At 54.7% G+C, this 23,425-nt stretch overlaps 1 protein-coding gene across 4 annotated transcripts in view; it reads right to left on the reverse strand.

Moving 5' to 3' along the window:
* The window catches only part of TRPV1 (transient receptor potential cation channel subfamily V member 1), a 44,191-nt gene that overhangs the window by 18,064 nt on the left and 2,702 nt on the right, over window positions 1–23,425 (reverse strand). The window contains exons 1-9 of one of the 4 annotated variants that reach the window (XM_077969946.1): window positions 13,982–14,098; window positions 9,018–9,334; window positions 8,140–8,306; window positions 7,917–8,069; window positions 7,111–7,251; window positions 6,653–6,951; window positions 5,088–5,267; window positions 2,345–2,503; window positions 46–138 (exon numbers count right to left, since the gene is read on the reverse strand). In XM_077969946.1, the coding sequence (XP_077826072.1) occupies window positions 46–138; window positions 2,345–2,503; window positions 5,088–5,267; window positions 6,653–6,951; window positions 7,111–7,251; window positions 7,917–8,069; window positions 8,140–8,306; window positions 9,018–9,301 (1,476 nt within the window). In that variant the 5' untranslated portion in view covers window positions 9,302–9,334; window positions 13,982–14,098. Of the gene's footprint in view, window positions 1–45; window positions 139–2,344; window positions 2,504–5,087; window positions 5,268–6,652; window positions 6,952–7,110; window positions 7,252–7,916; window positions 8,070–8,139; window positions 8,307–9,017; window positions 9,443–12,734; window positions 12,901–13,981; window positions 14,099–23,425 lie in introns of those variants that run through there. The other 3 variants (XM_077969945.1, XM_077969944.1, XM_077969947.1) reach the window with 3 other exon arrangements.

The following is a 23,425-nucleotide window of genomic DNA, read 5'->3' on the forward strand; positions in this document are numbered from 1 at the left end:
GTTTTGGTGATAACGGAAACTCACAACGTGGGAAGGACTGCTTACCCCTCGGAAAAAGAAGTAGACTCCTCCTAACACAGACAGGATCTCTCCAGTAACTCGGAAATAGTCTTCGGTTTTTTCCATCTTAAAGGGAGGCTGTGAGACGCAGAGAAGTTGGTAACTCTGTTTACTCATTCATTCATGCAACAAACATTGACCAGGTACCAAGCCCTGCGATGAAGACATAGCCCCTGCCCAGGAGGCACAGCCTCCATCAGGCGAAGGACACACAAAGACAGTGTGTTATTAGGGGAGCGCCCGCAAGGAGGCCCCTCTGTAGGCCTGATTCCCCAAAGTGGCAGCCTGCAGGTGCCACGCAGAGCATCTTACAATGCTGTGCCGCCTCCCAGGCAATGTCCTGGCAGGCCCGGAGCTCCTCCTGGCTGGGAGCAGAGTGATGGACAGCAGGGTGATGGACAGGGGGAGGCAGTCTCATGGACCCCAAGCCATACACATCCCACTGTCACCCCACACCATGGCCAGTCTCCCACGAGTGTCAGGGACTCCTACTGACCATGGAGGGAGAGACTGTGCCACACACACTTATGGGTGTCACCCTTGTGTTTCAGTTGCCATTTCCTGGAGTGGTTCACCATCCACATTTCCTAAGCACTCGTTCATTAGCTTGCCTTAGTAGCACATTTTTCTCTTAAAAGGAAGTCACTGGCCGGGTGCGGTGGCTCACTCCTATAATCCCAGCACTTTGGGAGGCTGAGGCAGGTGGATCACCTGAGGTCGGGAGTTCGAGACCAGCCTGACCAACATGGAGAAATCCCATCTCTACTAAAAATATAAAATTAGCCAGGCGTGGTGGTGCATGGCTCTAATCTCAGCTACTTGGGAGACTGAGACAGGAGAATCACTTGAACCCCGGAGCCAGAGGTTGCGGTGAGCTGAGATGGTGCCACTGTACTCCAGCCTGGGCAACAGAGCGAGACTCCGTCTCGGAAAAAAAAAGGAAGTCGTTATGTGGCCTTAATAGGTGGACAGAAATAGGGTTTCATGCAATGATGAAGTTGAGTTTTTAAAGTAAATGTACAGCCAGCCAGGCAAGGTGGCTTACGCCTGTAATCCCAGCATTTTGGGAGGCCAAGGCAGGCAGATCACTTGAGGTCAGGGGTTCAAGACTAGCCTGGCCAATATGGTGAAACCCCATCTCTACTAAAAATATAAACATTAGCTGGGTATGTTGGTGGGCACCTGTGGTCCCAGCTACTCAGGAGGCTGAGGCAGAAGAGTCACTTGAACCTGGGAGGTGGAGGTTGCAGTGAGCTGAGATTACGCCACTGCATTCCAGCCTGGGTGATAGAGTGAGACTCTGTCTCAAAAAAAAAAAAAAAATTAAATAAGTAAGTAAATTTGTAAGGTGCCCTGGAAACAAAGGCAGCAGATTCAGTGCCCTGGGTATCGGACGTGAAGAACTAAGTCCAGAAGTTCAATGAAGTCTTGGCTCTCGGCAGAGGAAAAAGTCTGGTCTTAGGCTGATTTGATGGATGGCCCAGGGCCTGGCACAGAGGTGCTCAAAAGTCTAAATCCAGGGAATGAGTAACGAGCAAGTGAGTGAATAAAACAGGGCAGGCAAGCAGGATGACGGTGGGCTCTGGGCTTACACTAGCCCACATCCCTAGGGACCCCCAGGCCAGGGCTGAGCCCTCTCCTGAGCCCAAATTCCTGCATGATTTCTTTTTTTTTTTTTTTTTTTTTTTGAGACAGTTTCACTCTTGTTGACCAGGCTGGAGTGCAATGGTACCATCTCAGCTCACCACAACCTTCGCCTCCCGGGTTCAAGCAATTCTCCTGCCTCAGCCTCCTGAGTAGCTGGGATTACAGGCGTGCTCCACCACGTCCGGCTAATTTTGTATTTTCAGTAGAGACAGGGTTTCACCATGTTGGTCAGGCCGGTCTCGAACTCCCGACCTCAGGTGATCCACCCACCTCAGCCTCCCAAAGTGCTGGGATTACAGGCGTGAGCCACTGCACCCGGCCCCTGCATGCTTTCTAACCAAGTACACCCAGTTTGATCAGGGACCTGAGTCACCACACACTCAGTCCCACAGAACCTCAAGGCTAAAGGAGAGGGACTAAGAAGCAGGAAGGGGGTGGGTCTCCTGTACAGCCTGAGGCAGGGAAGATGGGCACAAGGATACAAGGTTCTCCAGGTTCTCCATCCATCGCTCCAGCAAGCCAGGAAGGAGTCCAGGGCAGAGCTTGGGCCTGGGGTGGGGGAGGTCTCCCCGGAATGTCCACATCCCTTCCCCACCAGCCGCACCCCAGCCCACGAGGCCTGAGCCTCTGGCCGCACCAAGCCATCCACGGGCCTGTAGTAGGCAGCCATGGTGAAGATGATCATGTACAAGCAGTAGACCAAGAAGTTGAAGTAGAAGGTGCGCTTGACGAATCTGTCCCACTTGTCCTGCAGGAGTCGGTTCAGCGGCTCCACCAAGAGCATGTCGTGGCGATTCTAGGGGGAGCGGAGAGAAGTGAGGTTCCCTCCTGCTGCAGGACCTCCTCGCACGCCCACGCCAGCCCCTGGCGCTCCTCACAGCCACAGCCACGTGGCCGCACAATCCTCCGCCCAGGGAGCAGGTGACACTCAAGGGAGGTCTGAGCCAGCCGGCAGCCAGAGCCTGGGGCTGGTCCCAGCACTGCTGCGGCTCACGGAGGGACCCGCCCTCTTGGCCTCGGTGTTCCCAAAGGTGCAGTGAATGGGGTGAAACCGGACAAGCTCTAAGTACTCACTTAACGGCCCACAGCACCGCCCAACAGTCTATGCCCGTTGTGTCTAATAACTCACTCCCGAGATCCCACAGGGATGGGAAGTAGTTGGCTTAGGCAGAGCCTGGGCATGAGGGGCTGAGGGCAGGCAGGAAAGAGCTTCTGGGTCCTGACTTCTCACATTTCCAGCCCTGGGTCAGGCAGGGAACTGGGAGGCCCTTCCTGCAGCAGGAGGGCCCAGGGCCCCATGCCATCTTTACAAGTATGCTTCGGGGCAAACGTCTCGTATCCAGAGATTTTGATAAAGTTCAAATAGGCCGGGAGTGGTGGCTCACGCCTGGAATCCCAACACTTTGGGAGGCCAAGGCAGGTGGATCACCTGAGGTCAGGAGTTCAAGACCAGCCTGGCCAACATGGTGAAACCCCGTCTCTACAAAAATACAAAAACTAGCCAGGTGTGGTAGCGCGTGCCTGTAATCCCAGCTACTTGGGAGGCTGAGGCGGGAGAATTGCTTGAACCCCAGGAGGCAGAGGTTGCAGTGAGCTGAGATCACGCCACTGCACTCCAGCCTGGGTGACAGAGCGAGACTTTGTCTCAAAATATAAAATAAAATAGAATAAGTTCAAGTATCCCTGAGATGGATGAGCCAAAATGAGATCATCCCAGCCTCCCTCAGGCCATCAAGTACAATCCCCAGCCCAAGCTTAAGCTCCCTCAAAGAGGTTCCCGATCAGTGTCTTCTTGAACACCTTTGGGGATGGGAAACTCTTACTGCCTCAAGAGGCCTATGGAGAGTCACTAACTGTAGGGAATACCTCTTCTTTGGTCTTCTCTACTTTCTACTAGTGGTCCTGGTTCTGCCCTAGGGTCCCCAGAACAAGTCCACACTCCTTGTCCCTGAGAGCCTTCCGAGACATGAAGATGTCAGTGGTGGTCCCGGAGCCTCTCCCCCAGGTCAAATACTGCAGTCCTTTTTGAGGTCACCTCCTATCTGGACCACTCCTCTGGGAACACTTGTATCCAGCACTCTGAGTTGGAGGCCCAGGTTCAGCACGGCAGCCCAGGTAGGGCAGAGCAGACCAGGCCTCTCCCAGCCCCAGACTCTGCTCCTATAAATGCCACTTCTGGCCTGTGAGACATCGTGCAAGCCCTTCACTGCTGGTGGCACAGACTCCAGCCCCCGAGTCTGCCTTGGGAGCTCAGAGCATCACCTTAGGAAGAAGGGACAGGTAAGGTGGCCTTTCCAAACAGCATGGCAGGATGGATTACCCAAAAAGTAACACTGAGACAGTCATTTGGAGCCAAAATATTTAAGTGAGATGCCTACTTCACACCTACACAAAAATCAATTCTTGGCCTGGCGCAGTGGTTCACACCGGTAATCCCAGCACTTTGGGAAGCCAGGGAGGTTGGATCACCTGAGATCAGGAGTTCGAGACCAGCCTGACCAACATGGAGAAACCCTGTCTCTACTAAATACAAAAAATTAGCCAGGCATGGTGGCACATGCCTGTAATCCCAGCTACTTGGGATTCAAGGAGAATTGCTTGAACCAGAGAGATGGAGGTTGCAGTGACTCGGGATGGCACCATTGCACTCCAGCCTGGGCAACAAGAGCGAAACTTCGTCTCAAAAAAAAAGAAAGAAAAAGAAAAATCTACAAGCCCTGCCATCAAGTGAGAAAAAAAAATGGTTGTTGTACATTGCATATACTCTGATCCTGTTTATGTATACAAAATGAAACTGTACATTTTAGGCTGGGCGCGGTGGCTCATGCCTGTAATCCCAGAACTTTGGGAGGCTGAGGTGGGCAGATCACCAGAGGTCGGGAGTTCGAGACCAGCTTGACCAACATGGAGAAACCCCGTCTCTGCTAAAAATACAAAATTAGCCAGGTGTGGTGGCGCATGCCTATAGTCCTGGCTACTTGGGAGGCTAAGGCAGGAGAATCGCTTGAAAACCCAGGAGACGGAGGTTGCGGTAAACTGAGATCGCGCCATTGCACTCCAGCCTGGGCAACAAGAGCGAAACATTGTCTCAAAAAAAAAAAAAGAAAAAGAAACTGTACATTTTTACATAGTATAAAAGGAGGGACTTTTGTCTATGTACCTCTGAAATGTTTCTGTTTTTACAGGATGATAATCGTGTATGGTTGCTATGCTTAGGGAAAATTCAGTGGGCATGAATGGGGACATGAGGCTGCAGGGCCTGGGCCCCGGGCAGCAGGCTTTCCCTCATGAGAAGCCAGCTGGAGCTGGACCACGGACTGGGATTGGGCCTGGGGTGCAGAGGCCCTGAGGCCCTCCCTGGCTGTGCCCCAGCCACTCACAGGGGTCTCGCTGCTGCTGTAGGCGATCACCTCCAGCACCGAGTTCTTCTCGCAGGTGTCGATGCAGGACAGGTCGTACAGCGAGGAGTGCACGGGCCCGTAGGCCCACTCGGTGAACTTCCTGGACAGGTGCCTGCACTCGGGCTCCTGGATCTCCCTCTGGAGAATATAGGCCAAGACCTGCCACCAGGGATCAAGAGCCCATCAGAGGCCAGCCCCAGGCTCAGCCTCAGACAGCACCCCAACAACCAGCTCTGCTTCCCAGTCCAGCTAGTGGCCTCACCCAAGCCCCAGGCAAGTCCCCACCCACTCCTGACCACCATCAAGATTAACCAGCCGGCCGGGCGCAGGTGGCTCACGCCGCCTGTAATCGCAGCACTTTGGGAGGCTGAGGCAGGTGGATCACCTGAGGTCAGGAGTTCGAGACCAGCCTGGCCAGCATGGCAAAATCCTGTTTCTACTGAAAATACAAAAAAAATTAGCCAGGTATGGTGGCGTGTGCCTGTAATCCCAGCTACTTAGGAGGCTGAGGCAGGACAATCACTTGAACCTGGGAGGCAGAGGTTGCAGTGAGCCGAGATTGTGCCATTGCACTCCAGCCTGGGCAACAAGAGCGAAACTCCATCTCAGAAAAAAAAAAAAAAAGAAAAAAGGTCAACCAGCCGGCTGCCTCAGATACTACCTGTACCATATCAGGCCCACCATCCCCTCAAGGCCCCAACTCTACCATCTCACCATGAAAGACAGTGGTGGTCCATTCTCGATAACCTCAAGCCAGAAAGAAAGAAAGACAATGCAAGAAATGAGAGCCAGATGGGGTGACTCATGCCTGTAATCCCAGCTACTTGGGAGACTGAGGTGGGAGGATCATTTGAGGCCAGGAGCTGGAGGCCTGTCACCAGGAGCCACCAGCCTTGTCACCTAAAGCTCCTGCCTGCCATAGAAAAACACCAACAGCTGTTTTCTTCTTTTTCTTTTTTTTTTTTTTTTTTGAGATAGAGTCTTGCTCTGTCACACAGGCTAGAGTGCAGTGGTGAAATCTCGGCTCACAGCAGCCTCCGCCTCCCAGGTTCAAGCGATTCTCGTGCCTCAGCCTCCTGAGTAGCTAGGATTATAGGCACCTGCCACCACGCCTGGCTAATTTTTGTGTATTTAGTAGAGACGAGGTTTCACCAGGTTGGTCAGGCTGGTCTCGAACTCCTAACCTCAGCTAATCCATGTTGGTCTTCCAAAGTGCCGGGATTACAAGCCCGAATCACCGTGCCTGGCCCAACAGCTTTTCTTCTGTTGCACCTTAGGCGGTCCCACCTCATGGCCCAGCACCCCACCCCGTGTCTTGACGATACTCAGAGCTAGAAATCCAAAATGGCCACACTGGCCATGCAGCGTTCTGCCCTGCGGCTCCCAGTTTCTCAGACTTATTCTAACAGCCCTGCAAGCTGGTGTGACAGAATCAGGGTCCCGCACACACAGATAGTGACGCAGGCTCCCGCAGTGAGTCAGGCAGTCCTCCCCGACGGCCCTGTCCCCGCACTGCACCAGCTCGAGTCGAAGCCCCCTCCTACCCCAATCTTCCCGGTCCCAGCGGCCAGGGCCAGCGGCGTCATTCCCTTCTTGTTGGTGAGCTCCTCCAGCTTCAGCGTGGGGTGCAGTTTGGCCCCCAGGATCAGAATCTCATTGTACATGCTCGTCACAAACTTGGTGTTGTCGGCCGTGTTGTCGGCCACCTCCACCAGGGCGTGCAGCACCGTGTTGCCCACCGAGTCCCTGGCGCTGATGTCGGCCGGCTGCCAGGAGTTCTGCAGCAGGAACTTCACGATGCCCAGCTGGTTGGTGCACGCGGCCAGGGACAGGGGCAGTTCACCTGCACGAACACAGGGCCAGGCGGGCCTCAGGAGTGAGATCCAGCTGGTCCCTGAACCACCAGCCTCCAACTCCCTCTGTCTCTGCCCAAACCTCCCCTTAGCAAAAGAAGTCGGGCAAAGCAAAAGAGAGATCGGGGTCAGCCACGTTGTCTCCCTACCGAAGTAGAATCCAGGCCGCCCTTTGGTTTTCTTAAAGAAGTCCCCATTGGCCGCAGCCTGGACGTCCGCTCCGTTCTCCACCAGGAGGGTCACCAGGGCCATGTTGCGCCTCTCAATGGCGATGTGCAGCGCTGTCTGGCCTGCAGAGGACGTGCACTGTTGGCTTCGTGACCACAGTCCTGTGGGGCTGCCGGGACAGGTGCTGGGGAAGGGCTCTGGGCAGGCAGCAGCTGCTGCAGGAGGAACTGGGCAGAAAGTGCCTGGAGGACCCCCGCCGCCCAGGAGGCCAGGCCAGGGTCCCCCAAGGGGTCCCAGCAAGGTCCTGAGACAGGAGACCCTTGGGAACAGGAAATAACAGGTTGGAAGCCAGAGGAGTCGAAACTGCCCCGGGGGCAAGGAACAGGAGCAGAGAGAAAGGCCAGAGGCTGTGACTTCCAGGGACAGGGACCATCCAGTCAGCAGCAGGAGGCAGGGACATCCCAGGGTCAAGAGAGGAGACATCAGATGGGGGAGGCAGAGACCCCCAGGACCAGGAGAAATCAAGCCAGCAGATGGGGGAGGCAGAGACCCCCAGGACCAGGAGAAATCAGGCCAGCAGATGAGAGAGGCAGGGACCTCCAGGACCAGAAGAAATCAGGCCAGCAGATGGGGGAGGCAGGGACTCCCTAGGATTAGGAGCCACCAAAGCAGTGGCTGGGATAGGGAGTAAGGATCCCAGAGGAGCAAGGAGGCCCAGGGACAACCATGTCCTCCTGGTTCCCAGTGCTGCAGGCTGAGCCATGCCCAGCCCCGCTGCCCTCCTCACCCTTGTAGTAGCTGTCCGTGTAGCTGGCGTTGACAAACTCCTTTAGGCTGCCGGTCTGCCGCGCGATCTCCAGGAGCAGCGGGATGGTGTCGTTCTGCCCGTCATGCAGGTTGAGCATGGCTTTCAGCAGACAGGTCTTCCCTGTCTCAGGGTCTGAAACACAAAGGGAGGGTCAGGGCAGGCCAGGGCTGGGGCCCTCCCCGGAGCCCAGCGCTGGGGCCACCTTTGAACTCGTTGTCCGTGAGGTGCTTCTCGCTCTTCTGAAGGAAGAGCAGCAGGCTCTCCAGATCCTGGCAGTTATTCTGAGCAACGGCTTCAAAGATACTCCTGCGATCATAGAGCCTGAGGGTCCGCTCGGTGCTGGTGGCAACAGAGTCCTGGGACGGCAGCCTGCAGGTCAGGAAACACCCTCGTCTCACATCCTGGCCTCCCCTCGGCCCTGAGGCCTTCGGAGCTTGTCGAGGGAACACGACTAAACCCCAAGGCAAACCAAAAGGGGGAAAAATGATGTAAAAGCTGCCCCTCGGTCTAATTGACTGCCCAGAAAACCAATGTAACAGGGACAGTGGGGAGCACAGGTCCCCATTCCGTCCCCACCCTGTCTACAGACACCATGTAGAAAGTCACCCTCCTACTCCCAGACCACTGGCTTCTCTGCCTGCTCGGGAGCGCGGGAGGCAGGAGGCTGGTGGGGACGGAGGAAGCTGGAGGAGGGGTGTAGACGGCCCCTCTAAGGGAAAAGGTGGCCTCACGCTCCCCAGAAGTCAGCCAGCCTGTGGCCCTCCCTGCCCTGCCTTGCAGCTCACTGGAGCCGTGCTGTGCTCTCTGAAAGCCTCCTGCCCTTGAGCTTTTAGACGTCAAGTCCACGTGTCTGTGGCTGGTAGGCACTGCAGGCGTGGACACCCAGACCCAGCACAGACACCAGCCCCGCTGACGGCGCATCCCACGAGGTCCCACGAGGAAGGACGCTGGACCAGACCGCCCCTAAGGCTCTCCAGCCTCCTGGCTTTGTGACATTTAGCCCAGAAGCCAGACACCCTGTGGCATCTCCATGGCCAGCTGGGCTCCTAGCAGGGAGGGGGCCTCCAGACGCGGACTTACCTGGCACCGGTGGGGCCGTCTCCCGGCCTCTGGATGGTGATAACAGGGCTCACTGTGATGGTCGGGCAGGAGGCCAGCTCACCTTCCTCGTGAGGACAATCTACCAGGAAAGCCTCCTCCGAGTCGCCCTTCCCAAACAGCCGGGTGCGGCTCTTGGCCGTGGAGAGCTGGGGCTTGGCTGGAGGTGGCCTGGAGTTAGGGTCTCCATCCGGGGGGTCTGGGCAGGCGTCCTGTTGGAGTGGGTCCGCAGCCGCCCCCGAGTCTGTGCTGCTCCATTTCTTCATCCTTGCTGGGTCCTCTGCGGCCCGGTATAAAGCCTGCAGCAGCCACCACGCCGGGGTTGACTCCCAGCGTAAGGACTGCTTGTCCTTAGACCCCACCTGCCCTCCTCGCCAAGGGCCCTGTGAAGCAGGGTACCCCAAAACCCCAACTGGCTGCTGCCCCCAGCCCCCTAGAACTGAAGTGTTTCCAGGACTGAACCCTCACCCCAGAGGCCCCAGAGGTGAGCAGCCTAGCGGCACCCGGGCAGTCCTGCTGCCACTGACATCGGCCTGGGAGGGTGGACAGGCCCCCGGCTCAGAGCCGTCTGTGGTTCTGGGTTAAACCCATCCCTCCTCCTCTCTGGGCCTCAGGTGCCTCCTCTGCAGACTGAGGTTGATAACCACCGTGCTGCCTCCCTCCCCACACAGAATAAGGGAAACAGCCGGGGTGGCTGTCATGGGCTAAATTCAGGGAGGATCTGTGATGAGGATGGCTCAGCCCAGAAGAGCCAAGCAGACCGTCCCTGGAATAGGGTGAGTGGCAGAGACTGGCACACCCACACCGCACTGAGGGGCCCTGCTGTGCCACGGGTCCACACGCCACCAGCCAGGTGCCCAGCCTGCCTTTGCTCTTCAATCTTGCTGCCACAGCCACTGAGCTTATATGAGATTTTGGATTTTGTGCTTTTCATCATTTTTATGAATCAGTATCTGTCAAGCATCCCGGCCTTGAACGTTTTGGCTTTTTTTTTTTTTTTTTTTTTTTTTTTTGGAGACAGCATCTCACCCTGTCACCCAGTCTGGAGTGCAATGGGACAATCTCAGCTCACTGCAACCTCCACCTCCCGGGCTCAGGCGATTCTCCTGCCTCAGCCTCCCGAGTAGCTGGGATTACAGGCATCCGCCACCACGCCTGGCTAATGTTTGTATTTTTAGTAGAGACGGGGAATGTTTAGGCATTAAGTGATTTGGAGCTGGTGGGTCTTCTGGGCCTAAACACCTAGAGATCCGCTGGCCACTGGCAGCAGCACGTGGAGTTGGACACATGAGCTGATGCTATTTTCCACCCCCATTCTGCCCCATCCCCAGACTTCCCCTCCCTCTGGCTGGGCATCCCCACTCCCTGGCACCCAGGGCTGGCCCATACATCCCTCCCATAGCCTCTATTCCCATTGGGTCTCCACCTAAGGGCTTTTTCCTCCTTCTACCCTTGCACAAATCCTACCACCTCCTCTCAGATGCTACTTCCCCTCAGGATCCAGCACTGATGCCGCCTCCTCCATGAAGCCCCCAGATCCCTGCCCTGGTCATGCTCCCCGCCATCCTCTGCACAGTGGCCCAGCCCATTGACTGTGCATCCCACACAGCCCACCAGGTGGTCTAGCAATTGCGATCTGTCACTGATTTCTCTCTCCCGCGCCCTGTGACCTCCTCCTGTGCAGGGACCTTGCTTGATCCTTCTCCTTATGAAGAAGCTGTACTGGGCTGTGCATGGTGGCTCACGTCTGTAATCCCAGCACTTTGGGAGGCCAAGGCCGGTGGATCACCTGAGGTCAGGAGTTCGAGACCAGCCTGGCCAACATGGTGAAATCCCGTCTCTACTAAAAAAATACAAAAATTAGCCAGGCGTGGCGGCACACACCTATAATCCCCGCTACTTGGGAGGCTGAGGCATGAGAATCCCTTGAACCCAGGAGGTGGAGGTTGCAGCGAGCCGAGACCGTGCCACTCCACTCCAGCCTGGGCGACAGAGTGAAACTCTGTCTCAAAAAAAAAAAAAAAAAAAAGCAGCAGCAGCAGCAGCTGCACTGGTCACCTGGTCACGAGTGGGGAAATAAGAACGATCAGAGCCTTCTAATTCCCATTTCCACAGGAAGTTAGGGAGAGTACCGTCCCAGCAGTGGCTACATTCTGGAAAACAGCCACAGAAGGAATGAGAAGCTTCTCAAGTCCTGCATTTTCTTTTTTTAAAATATAGAATCAGGCAATCTCCCAAGCCAGAATAGCTCAGGGAGACTCCCAAGTCCCTCAAGTGAAAATTCAGGCAATGAAACTCCAGAGCACACGGCTGGGTTGTGGCTGTAAACCAACTATGTTCTGAAGCCCAGATCCACAAAAACGTGGAGGAAGCCTCACCGCCCCAGAGGCTGTGAACAGGACAGACGGCTGGCTGCTGGCCATCTCCCTGCCTGCCTGTTGATCCACTTTCAACAGACCTGAGCCCATCTCTGACTCACCCATCAGACAGATCCCCTGCAGCAGGAGTGTTCCCAGCCACAGAAAGCTGATTCCCTCATCTGATCACTCAATACCCATCTACCGAATCCTCCTCCTCAGAGTCCAGCCCTGCACTGGGGGCGCAGAGAGGAGTCAGCCCCCCGCTGACACAGAAACCAGGTACTGGCTGGGCTGAGGGACTGCAGGAGGGGGCAGGGTGCTGAAGAGGGCTCCATGGAGTTGGTGATGGATGAGCTGAGCCTGGAAAGGGAACAGAGGTGGGCTGGGGCTGGGAGACAGACAGGGAAGCCGCTGAAGAAGAGGAAGTCAGTGGATGGGAAGACAGGCAGCCGGCTCAGAACCAGATGGCCGTCAGCCTTAACTCCAAGGAACTGAGAGCCGACATGGTTGCGTGGACGGTGGGAAGCCACGCGTAGCTTTGGAAGCCTGGGGGCCAGGTGCTAGTCTGTGCTTTCTGAAGATAACACCCCGTCAAGGACGGTTCACAGGACGGGGAGCCTGGCAGTGCTTAAAAGGCACCAGAAGCGAATGAGAATCAGAATCATTGACGTGTCTAAGCACATGCACAGAGCAAACACGGTTCTCAGGACTTGCCTTCCTTCATCCACTTAATTCCCACAACATCCCTAAGAGGGAGATAGTTCACCGATGAGGAGACTGAGGCACAGAGCAGTCACACACGCCCCCGAAGTCACACAGTCAGAGGCAGAACCCGGACTTGACCCCATGCAGGCTGGCTCCAGAGCATCTCCAGTACTCCACCACCACGCTGGAGGTCTGAGGCTGTTTCTCAGCTGTTCAACTCAGACCCAGACTCCACCGCAGGGCCTGGGGGCCAATCAGAATAGGGCCTCTCACCCTCGGGGCGAGGCATAAGAAAATGCAGGGGCTAGACCTGAACCTGAAACACCCTCCCACTCAATCAGGCAGCTCAGGAACCCCAAAATGCAGTGTGAATAAGACCCAGGCCATACCCACGCCTGGCTGTCCCAGGGATGTCTGTGGTCTCCAAGAATAAGCTAAGAATAAGAACAGGGACTGCCTTTAGGAGATATACCTAATGTAAATGACGAGTTAATGGGTGCAGCACACCAACGTGGCACATGTGTACATAGGTAACAGGCCTGCACGTTGTGCACATGTACCCTAGAACTTAAAGTATAATAATAAAAAAAAAAGAATAGGGGGCTGCTTGTTAGGCAGCCTAGTAAGAGAGCACCTGTTAGCCGGAGCCTCCCGTGAACCTTTCAGCAACGTTCTTTGTTAATGGCGTTGCCTCTTCCTCTGACCAGTCCCAGTCCAGTCAAATCCAGCCAACAGGAGGCAGCCTGGATTGTGATCATTCAGTCAGTCGACGAACGCTGAGTCTATACTGCACACTTTGCACCTGATTCCCTACTGGAAACCAAGTTTCTTCCAGGGAACGGAGTGGGCCAGGAACCGAGGGGCCATGTGCCCTGGGCTGGTCTGGGGAATAGGGTCAGGACAGTCCTCCACTGCCAGGCCTGGAGTGTACTACTCTGCACCTGAGCCCGTGGTGACACACCTGTCACCACAAAACATTCTACAGTGATCGGCGGAACTTCTACCGTGATTTGGGCCAACGAGTGTTGACTGTGTGATGGAGATGGTGATTCTGGTTTACACGAGATTCACAAACTCATCCATCTGGACTAAAGGACAATCCTAAAACAATTGATTCTGTCCACAGAGACCTGGTTTGATCTCTGAGTCCTTCTCAACTCCAAAGCCAGAAAGGACACTGCCCCGCATCTGGAGGAGGAATCCCTTCTCTCCCCAGTGCGGGTGAGACAAGCTGGGGTGTGGCTTCCCTGCTCCCCTCTCTGCCCAAAGCATCCATCCATCCATCCAAGTTCTTGGGAGCACCTCTGCTTGCCACTGGGGACTCTCTGGAAGCTGGGAGAACGCTGGCCCAGGACCCAGCCTCATTATTCTCAATAGTCCCTTCTCTCAAAGAGAGGCAGTAGGCTGCGGGCTTGCCAACCCAGGCGGGAAGAACAGAGACAGGACAGCAGCACAAGCACCCAGCGCGCCTGCTTCCCAGCCCTGCGCTCGTCCACCCCACAGAGAGGGCGACGGGCCGAAAACCTCCGGCCACACACCAGCAACCTCAGCAGCAGCTGCAGCCTCCTCCCCCGAGGACGGCCGGTGCAGGAGCAAAAAGAACAAACCCCGGTAACAACAACCGCCACTCTCTCCTCCCAGGTGCTTCCGAGGAACCAGGCTGGGGGCACCCCAAGTTCACTTCAGCCTCACGACCACCTTTGAGGCGGCCACTGTTACTACCCCCCCGTTTTCAGACGAGGTAACTGGGGCACAGAGAGGCGAGGGGAACTGCCCACAGTGGCACAGCTGGAAAGTGGCAGGGCCCAGCTTCTGGCCACTTACTATGCTATCCTAAAAGCTAACGTCTGTGTTGGCCATCAGACAAAGAAAGGGACTCACCAACTAGACGCAGGCACACCCCAGGCCCGTGGCTGCTCGTGAGCTCGAAGGTGGTTGCTACTCGAAGGGAGAGCTGGGCTCGTGTGGGAGAAGAGCGGCCTCCGTGGGGTCCCGGGCCCGGCCCTGGCAGCAGCTGCCCTGCACTGGCAGGAGTGGGCTGTGGGCGCCCTTCAGCACTCAAGGAAAAAACACTTCCAGCGATGCAAGCAGCTGCCTTTGCTGCGGCTCTGATTCCCAGAGGATCCCAAAGCTTTTCCCATCATTTTTGCCCTTTTTCAGAAACCACTTAGCCGCTGCCCCTCCTCCAGCCATGCCAGGGCTGCAAAGCACTTATCAGAGCCAGCCAGAGCTGCAGCCTCAGCTCTCAGGGAAGGAGAAGGAGGGCGCTGCTCGGCCTCCCAAACCGGTGGCTCCTGCGCCCAGAGGTCTGGGACACGGCTCCACAAATGCACAGCCAGCGACGTCAAAACCAGCGTCCCGCAACTGTTCTGCTTTCAAACTAAAGAAGGAATGGACGGTCGTGCTGCCCGCCACACAGTCCTGGCCTGGCATTAGGGACTTGTTTAAGAGTCTGAGCAACCCTGAACCAATCCCCGACTCCCTTAGGACTCTCATTCCTGGATCCCCAAGCCTGGAGTAGGGGTTGGGGTCGAGAGGGGCTTCTGGGTCAGCCAGAGCCGGGTCCCAGCCTTTCTTCTCAACGGGGGTTCCTCAGGGAACCACAAAGCACAAAAACACAGATAACTATGAGTGTCTAGTTCCCTTTTTTTTTTTTTTTTTGAGACGGAGTCTCGCTCTGTTGCCCAGGCTAGAGTGCAGTGGCCGGATCTCAGCTCACTGCAACCTCCGCCTCCCAGGTTCAAGCAATTCTCCTGCCTCAGCCTCCCAAATAGCTGGGATTACAGGCACCTGCCATTGCGCCCAGCTAATTGTATTTTTAGTAGAGACGGGGTTTCGCCATGTTGGCCAGGCTGGTCTTGAACTCCTGACCTCATCCACCTGCCTCGGCCTCCCAAAGTGCTGGGATTCCAGGCGTGAGCCACCACACCTGGCCACGAGTGTCTATTTTCTCACTTCACTTCGTACCACCCTAAATGCACAGGAAAGAAGACCCACGTGAGAGAAACGCACAGGAGAGAGTCACATACAGCAGATAACTAGAACAATAGGTTTCATTCTCTCCCAGACCCTGGCTGAGAAAAGCAGCGAGGTCTAGGTATGCATCCAGGCTGCGGCCCAAATGCCCTGCAAAAACTGTCACAGCAGCTGCCCATGGGACGCCAACAAGCCATGGGGCAGGCCCAGCCTGGAATGAGCAGCCACTGCCAGAGAGGCCCTTGCAGCCCTGCCTGGGGTCACTTGAAAGTTCTGACCCCTGAGTCAAGGCATTGAAGTATGGCCACCCCATCAATTCTGCACAACAGATGACAAAGAACTTTTCCCAAACCTGCTCTCACAGGCCGCCCAGCAAGCCTGGGCAGTGGGAGGGCAGAGACTGTCATGCCCACTTTACAGGTGAGAAATGTGTCACGCTGGGCAATCAGACAACTGATAATTAGATAATCGCCCAGGCCGCACTGTTGGTCGAGGCCTAAAAGCCAGGCCCGTCCCAACATGCCACACTCCACCATACCCCTTGCTTAGTCACCTTTTTTTATTTTTATTTTTTTTAGACGGAGTCTCACTCTGTTTCCCAGGCTGGAGTGCAGTGGCACGATCTCAGATCACTGCAACCTCCGCCTCCCGGGTTCAAGCGACTCTCCTGCCTCAGCCTCCCAAGTAGCTGGGATTACAAGCATACGCCACCACGCCTGACTAATTCTGTAGTTTTAGTAGCAACAGGGTTTCTCCATGACGGTCAGGCTGGTCTCGAACTCCTGACCTCAGGTGATCCATCTGCCTCGGCCTCCCAAAGTGCTGGGATTATAGGCATGAGCCACCACGCCCGGCCGCTTAGACACCTGTTTATGCTATGTGTGTCATGTTAGCTTCAATTAATATGAACCTTAGAATTCATTCTTGTTTATAGTGGCAAAAGGCCAGGCGCGGTGGCTCACACCTGTAATCCCAGGACTTTGGGAGGCCCAGGCGGGCGGATCACCTGAGGTCGGGAGTTCGAGACCAGCCTGACCGTCATGGAGAAACCCCGTCGCTACTAAAACTACAAAATTAGCCAGGCATGGTGGTGCATGCCTGTAATCCCCAACTACTCGGAAGGCTGAGGCAGGAGAATCGCTTGAACCCGGGAGGCAGAAGTTGCAATGAGCCGAGATTGCACCACTGCACTCCAGCCTGGGCAACAAGAGCGAAACTCTGTCTCAAATATATATATATAATAAATTGTGGCAAAATCTATATATAACAAAATTTACCACATTAACCATTTTTAATGGTACAGTTCAGTGGCATTGAGTGCATTCACATTGTTGTACAACCATCGGCATCATCCATGCACAGAACTTTTTCATCATCCCAAACTGAAACCCTGCACCCATTAAACGCTAACTCCCCTGCCTGACCCCAACCCCCTAACGACCACCATTCAACTGCCTGTCTTTATTATTTTCTTTTCTTTTATTTTTTTAGACAGAGTCTTGCTCTGTCGCCCAAGCTGGAGTGCAGTGGTACAATCTCAACTCACTGCAGCCTCTGCCTCTGGGTTCAAGAGATCCTCCTGCCTCAGCCTCCTGAGTAGCTGGGATTACAGGTGCACGCCACCAGACCCGGCTAATTTTTGTGTTTTTAGTAGAGAAGGGGTTTCACTATGTTGGTCAGGCTGGTCTTGAACTCCTGACCTCAGGTGATCTGACGGCCTTGACTTCCCAAACTGTGAGATTACAAGTGTGAGCCACCACGCCCCACCTCATATTAAACTTTTTTTTTTTTTGGAGACGGAGACTCGCTCTGTCGCCCAGGCTGGAGTGCAGTGGCGTGATCTCAGATCACTGCAGCCTCTGCCTCCCGGGTTCAAGCAATTCTCTGCCTCAGCCCCCCAAGTAGCTGGGATTACAGGTGCCCGCCACCAATTCTGGCTAATTTTTTGTATTTTTAGTAGAGATGGGGTTTCACCATCTTGGCCAGGCTGGTCTTGAACTCCTGACTTCGTGATCCACCCGCCTAGACCTCCCAAAGTGCTGGGATTACAGACATGAGCCACCCCGCCTGGCCTTCCTTCCCTTTTAAGGCTGAATAATATTCCACTGGGGTGTGGGGTGGATGGACCACATTCTGCTCAGCCATTCACCAGCTGATGAACGCTTGGCTTGCTTCCACCTTTGGCCATAGTGACTATCACCAGCTGATGAACGCTTGGCCATAGTGACCAGTGCTGCTATAAACATTGGCGTGCAAATATCTGGTCCTGTCCCTGCTTTCCATTCTTTGGGCACATATAGACCCAGAAGTGGCGTCTGTCATGCATCAAAGACTCAGCAGTGGTGACCTCTCAACTCTCTAGCCCTCTGGGATCATTTCCTTCTAACAACGTGGGACAGAGCAACGGCCGGGAAAGGGGAGGGTCGCACTTCTCCAGAACCATTGCCTTAGCCTCCGAAGTGATTTCTGCCTCCAATAAAGACAGCACAGAGCCGGGCGCGGTGGCTCAAGCCTGTAATCCTAGCACTTTGGGAGGCAGATGTGGGCAGATTGCCTGAGCTCAGGAGTTCGAGACCAGCCTGGCCAACACAGTGGAACCCTGTCTCTACTAAAAATGCAAAAAAAAAAAAAAAATAGCTGGGTGTGGTGGCAGGTGCCTGTAGTCCCAGCTACTTAGGAGACTGAGGCACAAGAATCACTGGAACCGGAGAGGCAGAGGTTGCAGTGAGCTGAGATCACACCATTGCACTCCAGCCTAGGCTACAGAGTAAGACTCCATCTCAAAAAAAAAAAAAAAAAGACAGCACCATCTCCAGTGAACACAGCACACGTCACTAAATGTGTCCCTTGTTAACAGAGCCCTTGGTGCTAACAGTGTCACCAGGGTCTACAGGGCACCGTGCCTGCTCGGAGGCCTGCAGGGTAAGTCCCAGCCTGCCTCCTGCCCTGGCTGCTCCTGCCAGGACTCCTTGGCTGCTCTCCTCCTCTTGCTGTTCCCCACACGGGGGTCCCAGGACCCTGTCCGCAGCCTTATCTTCTCCCGCTCCACCACTGTCCTTGGAGACCTTCGCCCGACCCCTTCTAATCACCTGTCTCACGTGTCCAAGTCAGTGACTGCTTCATCCAGAGTCCACCCAGCCCTCTCCCCTGAGCTCCATCCCTGCCTCCCTGAGTCTGCAGGTGAAGCCCACGAGCCCCTCCCCCTGGCATATCCCACGATGGGCTCCTCTTCCTTCCACATTCACTCCCCACCCCCCGCAGCAGTCCCTGCCGGGAAAGCCACCAACTTCCTTCTGGCCACCAAACCCGGTGCCCTTTGTGACCTCCAACCTCCCCTTCTTGGCCCTCTCTGGGCTGTTTCTGTGGCTTCCGTCCATCCCTCCTCTACCTGGAAACCCCTTCTCACCTGAACGGCCAGAAGTGCCTCCTTTCCCTGGTCCAACCTCCCACAACCCCTCACCTCCAGATCAACAGTCCTGGAAGCTCATCCTGATCAGGCCCCCTGGCTTCTCAGACGTCCCCACTGCGGAGCAAAGCCCCAACCCTGCACCCTGAGCCCGCAGACCCAGTCTCCTCTCCCACCGTGACCCACCTTCTATCACCTGGACACACCCCTTCCCAGCCACACTAAATGTGCTGACTCCACCCTTTCCCCCACCCTCCTCCATCCCAGTACCCCATTTAACCCATCTTCAGGTGCACGGTGAGCCCTAGGGATGCTCAAATCCCACCTCCTCCCAAAGTCCTCCCTCCTCAAGGGCCCCAGCATAAAGAGCTCATTTCTTACTTTTTAAAATTTTTTTTTAAGAGGTGGGATCTTGCATTGTCACCCAGGCTGGAGTGCAGGGACGCACAATCATAGCTCACTGCAGCCTCAACCTCCTGGACTCAAAGGATCCTCCTGCCTCAGCCTCCCAAGTAGCTGGGACTACAGGTGTGCACCACCGCGCCTGGCTAATTTTTTTTTCTTTTTTGTAGCAACAGAGTCTTGCCGTCTTGCCCAGGCTGGTCTCAAATGAGTTCACGTGATTCCCCCACCTCAGTCTCCCAACATGCTGGGATTATAGACATGAGCTACCGCACCTGTCTCCAGAAGTGCTCACTTCTAAACTCCTACAGAAACTTCAACCAATGTGCTTCCTATGGCAATGGGCACAGTACGTACCTGTGACCACAATGATAACAACGGTGATGGCTGTGAATATGTGCTGAGTGCGTATCACGTCCTGGGTGTTGGCACGGGCACTTGATCTGCACTCTCTCATCAGGCCCTCACTAAGAGTTCATGAGCTGAGTACAATTTTGTCCCCGTTTTACTGATACGGAAAGAAGCACAGACAGACAGGCTACAAACCTGCCGAAGGACAGTGACAGCTCTACTCGTCTCATCTGGAGCTTTCTAAATGTTGTATTGACATGTCACGTCATGATTTTCTTGTGTCTTGCTTTGCAGATTTAAGCGGCTCCAGGGTAAGATAAATAAGGTTCTTGTGCCTGCGCTCCCTTCTCTGAACCTAGCCTGCACCTTGCTCAAAGCAGCACTCAGGAAAGGTTTGTTGGCGTGGCTTTTGGCTTTATCTGAACAGCACCTTCGCTGAGTGGTTCTACTAAAACTGTCGACACGGTGGCGGGGACGAGACCTCAGGGCTGGCCATCACTGCCATCAGTGTGGTTTTCTGGGTCATCATTTGAAACAGGATGTTCTTGCATTTCTGTAATGATGTACTCATTAAAACTCCTTGTGAGTGGAGAAGTTTTAATGACTTCTGGGAGGGCGGGTGTTTTTCTAAGTTCAGGTTTGATGGGAGCGAGAGGCAGCTCAGGAAAGCAACTGCGGACACGCCAGCAGGTGCTGGGCCGAGTCTGGAATGACAGATGCTAAACACCGCCAACCTCGCTAATGGCAGCAGTTTTCTTAGTGTTACCACCAGAGGGCACATTGACTTAAGCTGAGCTCTTGACACTGGCCACATCAGAAACGCATTTCTTTTCTTCACCCACCTGGGTTCCTCTCAAGATTTGAGCCCCCGCCGGGCTCGGTGGCTCACACCTGTAATCCCAGCACTTTGGGAGGCCGAGGCAGGTGGATCACTTGAGGTCGGGAGTTCGAGACCAGCCTGGACAACATGGAGAAACCCTGTCTCTACTAAAAATACAAAATTAGCCGCGCGTGGTGGCACATGCCTGGAATCCCAGCTACTCAGGAGGCTGAGGCAGGAGAATCGCTGGAACCCGGAAGACAGAGGTTGCGGTGAGCCGAGATCACGCCATCGCATTCCAGCCTGGGCAACAAGAGCAAAACTCCATCTCAAAAAGTAAAAATTTAAATTTAAACAAAAAGAAAAATACCCTCCTTTCTGCATTTGGTCTCTGTGTTTGTGTCACCGGGTGCCCACATGAGTCTAAAAGACCAGCTCCTGTGGAGGGCAGGGGTCTGTGAGAGGGTCAGCACCCTCCAGAAATGGCTGGAGCTTGAAGTCTGAGCCGGGGAGGGGTCGGACACCCAGTCAGCACAGAATGTTGGAGCCGCAGGGCTGTGTCCCAGGGCAGGAACTGGGAACAAGAGGGATGAGGGCCAATGGAGGGTCAGCAGGTGGGCAGAACCTGGACCTGGGATGGAAGAGGCCCGCGTGTGCCAGATGCCGGCTGTATGGACCCGTGTGTGCTAGAGGCCGGCTGTATGGACCCGTGTGTGCTAGAGGCCGGCTGTATGGACTTGGGCTGGTAGCTGAACCTCTGGGTCTGCTTCTTCCTCCTCAAAATTACAGCCAAGAACACCTGCCCTACCTGCTTTACGGGGCTTTTCTGGGATTAGTCAGGACAGTGGGTGTGAATGGGCTCTGAGCCGGGTAAAGCTCCAGGCCGGCATGAGAGATGATGGCTCTCATCTTCATTATTTCAGCCTGAGGACCACATCTGCTGACTGCTGAGATGCATCCGGCCATTAGCTCGAAGTTATGACTAATTGTTTTTTAATGAAAAAAACAAGGTTTGCTTAATGTTTGATGAGTCACGCAAGTGAGCATCTCTGTATCAGGACTATTTCACTTTCAAAGACGTGGCCTGTCCATCTACCCGTGGTTGAGGGGAGAGGCCAGGTGGGACCCTCTCTCCTGAGGGCCCGCCATGTGCTATGCAAATCCCCTAGCAGAGCAGTAGGGTCAACAGAGTGGTCTCTGCGCTCAAGGAGCCCGGGATGGACAGGAAAGGAAGATCTGCACGGGCTCTGTCTGACACTAGGCAGGGCGGGGCACCCTGTAACAGGCACAGGCCAGGGGCTGTGGGGCCAACAGGCTGTGCCAACAACAGATGCTGAGCCGGGTCCTGGCTCCTCTGCAGTTGTAATCTGATGGCGTATGTGTCACCAGGGAGGCCCTGTGCAGCGGGCAGATGGCATTTGGGCTGGGACTTGGACAAGGAGAAGGATTCTGCCCCACAAGGACATTCCAAACATGGGCCTTGGCACGAGCTAAGGTGCAGGAGGACAGGGCAGAGGACACCTAGACACCTGCTCTCAATGAGCTTTCAGTCCACTTCAGAAGAAGAGAAAAGTAGCCGGGCACGGTGGCTCACGCCTGTAATCCCAGCGCTTTGGGAGGCCGAGGCGGGCAGATCACCTGAGGTCAGGAGTTTGAGACCAGCCTGACCAACATGGAGAAACCCCGTCTCTATTAAAAATACAAAAATTAGCTGGGTGTGGTGGCGCGAACCTGTAATCCCAGCTATTCAGGAGGCTGAGGCAGGAGAATTGCTTGAACCCAGGAGGCAGAGGTTGCAGTGAGCCGAGATCGCACCATTGCACTCCAGCCTAGGCAACAGAGAGACTCTCAAAAAGTCTCAAAAAAAAAAAAAAAAAAAAAGGAGAAGAAGAAGAGAAAGAGAACATGAAAGTCACATACACATGATGTGGATGGGGTCACGGGCCAGAGGCAGGGAGTGTATGGCGGCAGAAAAGCAGTGACTGGTGTGCTGGAGTCCCCTCCCCTGCCCTGAACTGGGTCTGGCCCACCATCTCTCCAGACTGTTTTACAGCCTCCTGCCTCCTGGAACGCCTGTCCTCCAATCCAGTGTCCACACTGTCAGCTACACTCCAAAGGCCCCGGTCCTCCGAATCCCACTGTCTACAGGAGACAGTCCAAACCCCTCAGCCTGGCATGCAAGACCACCCCCAGCCTGCCCAGTTCCTATAAACATCCTTTCATTCACCCTATGACCAAGTTACACCAATTTGTCACACCCTGGACATGATGATCATTTTAATGTAAATACATTTACCTGGCCTGACCCCTCTGCCTAGATGCTAAAGAGAGTGGGCTCGCTCTGGGGTTTGAATCTTAGCACTGTGATCTCAGGTAAGTTACTTAACTTTTTTGTGTATCTGTTTCTCCATCTGTGAAACGGGGATACTGCTATCCACCTTCTAGATTAACTGAGGCCAGACGCGCTGCCTCACGCCTATAATCCCAGCACTTTGGGAGGCCGAGGTGGGTGGATCACTTGAGGCCAGAAGTTCAAGACTCAGCTTTTGTATTTTGTATTTTTTGTATCAAAAATACAAAAAATTAGCCGGGCGAGGTGATGTACACCTGCAATCCCAGCTACTCGGACGGATGAGGCACGAGAATCGCTGGAACCCAGGAGGCGGAGGTTGCAGTGAGCAGAGATCGCACCACTGAACTCCAGCCTGGGCGACAGAGTGAGACCTCCATCTCAAAAAAAAAAAAAAAAAAAAAAAAAGATTAAATGAATTCAAACAAGTAGAGTTTAGATCAGACCCCAGTACACGGAAGGTACTCAAAAAAATGTGAACTGTCATCAGTAACCACGGGTGGAAACCCTTGGAGGTTTAGCTCAATGTCACTTGTATCAAGAATGAATTTCTCCTCCCTCTGGGCATAGAGGTGCTGACATTGTGTGTGTCTTCATTTCTTCCTAGCGTCTGTTTATGTAACCAACCGTGGGTATTTTTCCATGGCCTCACAATGGAAATTCAACAGGGGGCGGTCCCTGAGAGAACACCAGGCTACTACTGGGCGCTCAGAAAATGCGGCTGCCTGGGCCTGTGCTGGGTGCACGGGAGACCTCCCAGGTGCAGGCTACTGAGGCTGCTCTGCTGTGGTGACAACCCCCAAATCTCAGTGGCTTCAAACATCAAAGGTTTATTTATTTATATTGATTGACTGATTGATTGACTGATTGATTTTAGAGACGGAGTTGCCCAGGCTGGAGTACAGTGGCGCGATCTCTGCTCACTGCAACCTCTGCCATCCAGGCTCAAGCGATCCCCCCTGCCTCAGCCTCCCGAGTAACTGGGATTACAGGTGCTCATCACCATACCCGGCTAATTTT

This window comes from Macaca mulatta, chromosome 16 (genome assembly GCF_049350105.2).
Source record: "Macaca mulatta isolate MMU2019108-1 chromosome 16, T2T-MMU8v2.0, whole genome shotgun sequence".
NCBI classification, from domain to species: Eukaryota; Metazoa; Chordata; class Mammalia; order Primates; family Cercopithecidae; genus Macaca; species Macaca mulatta.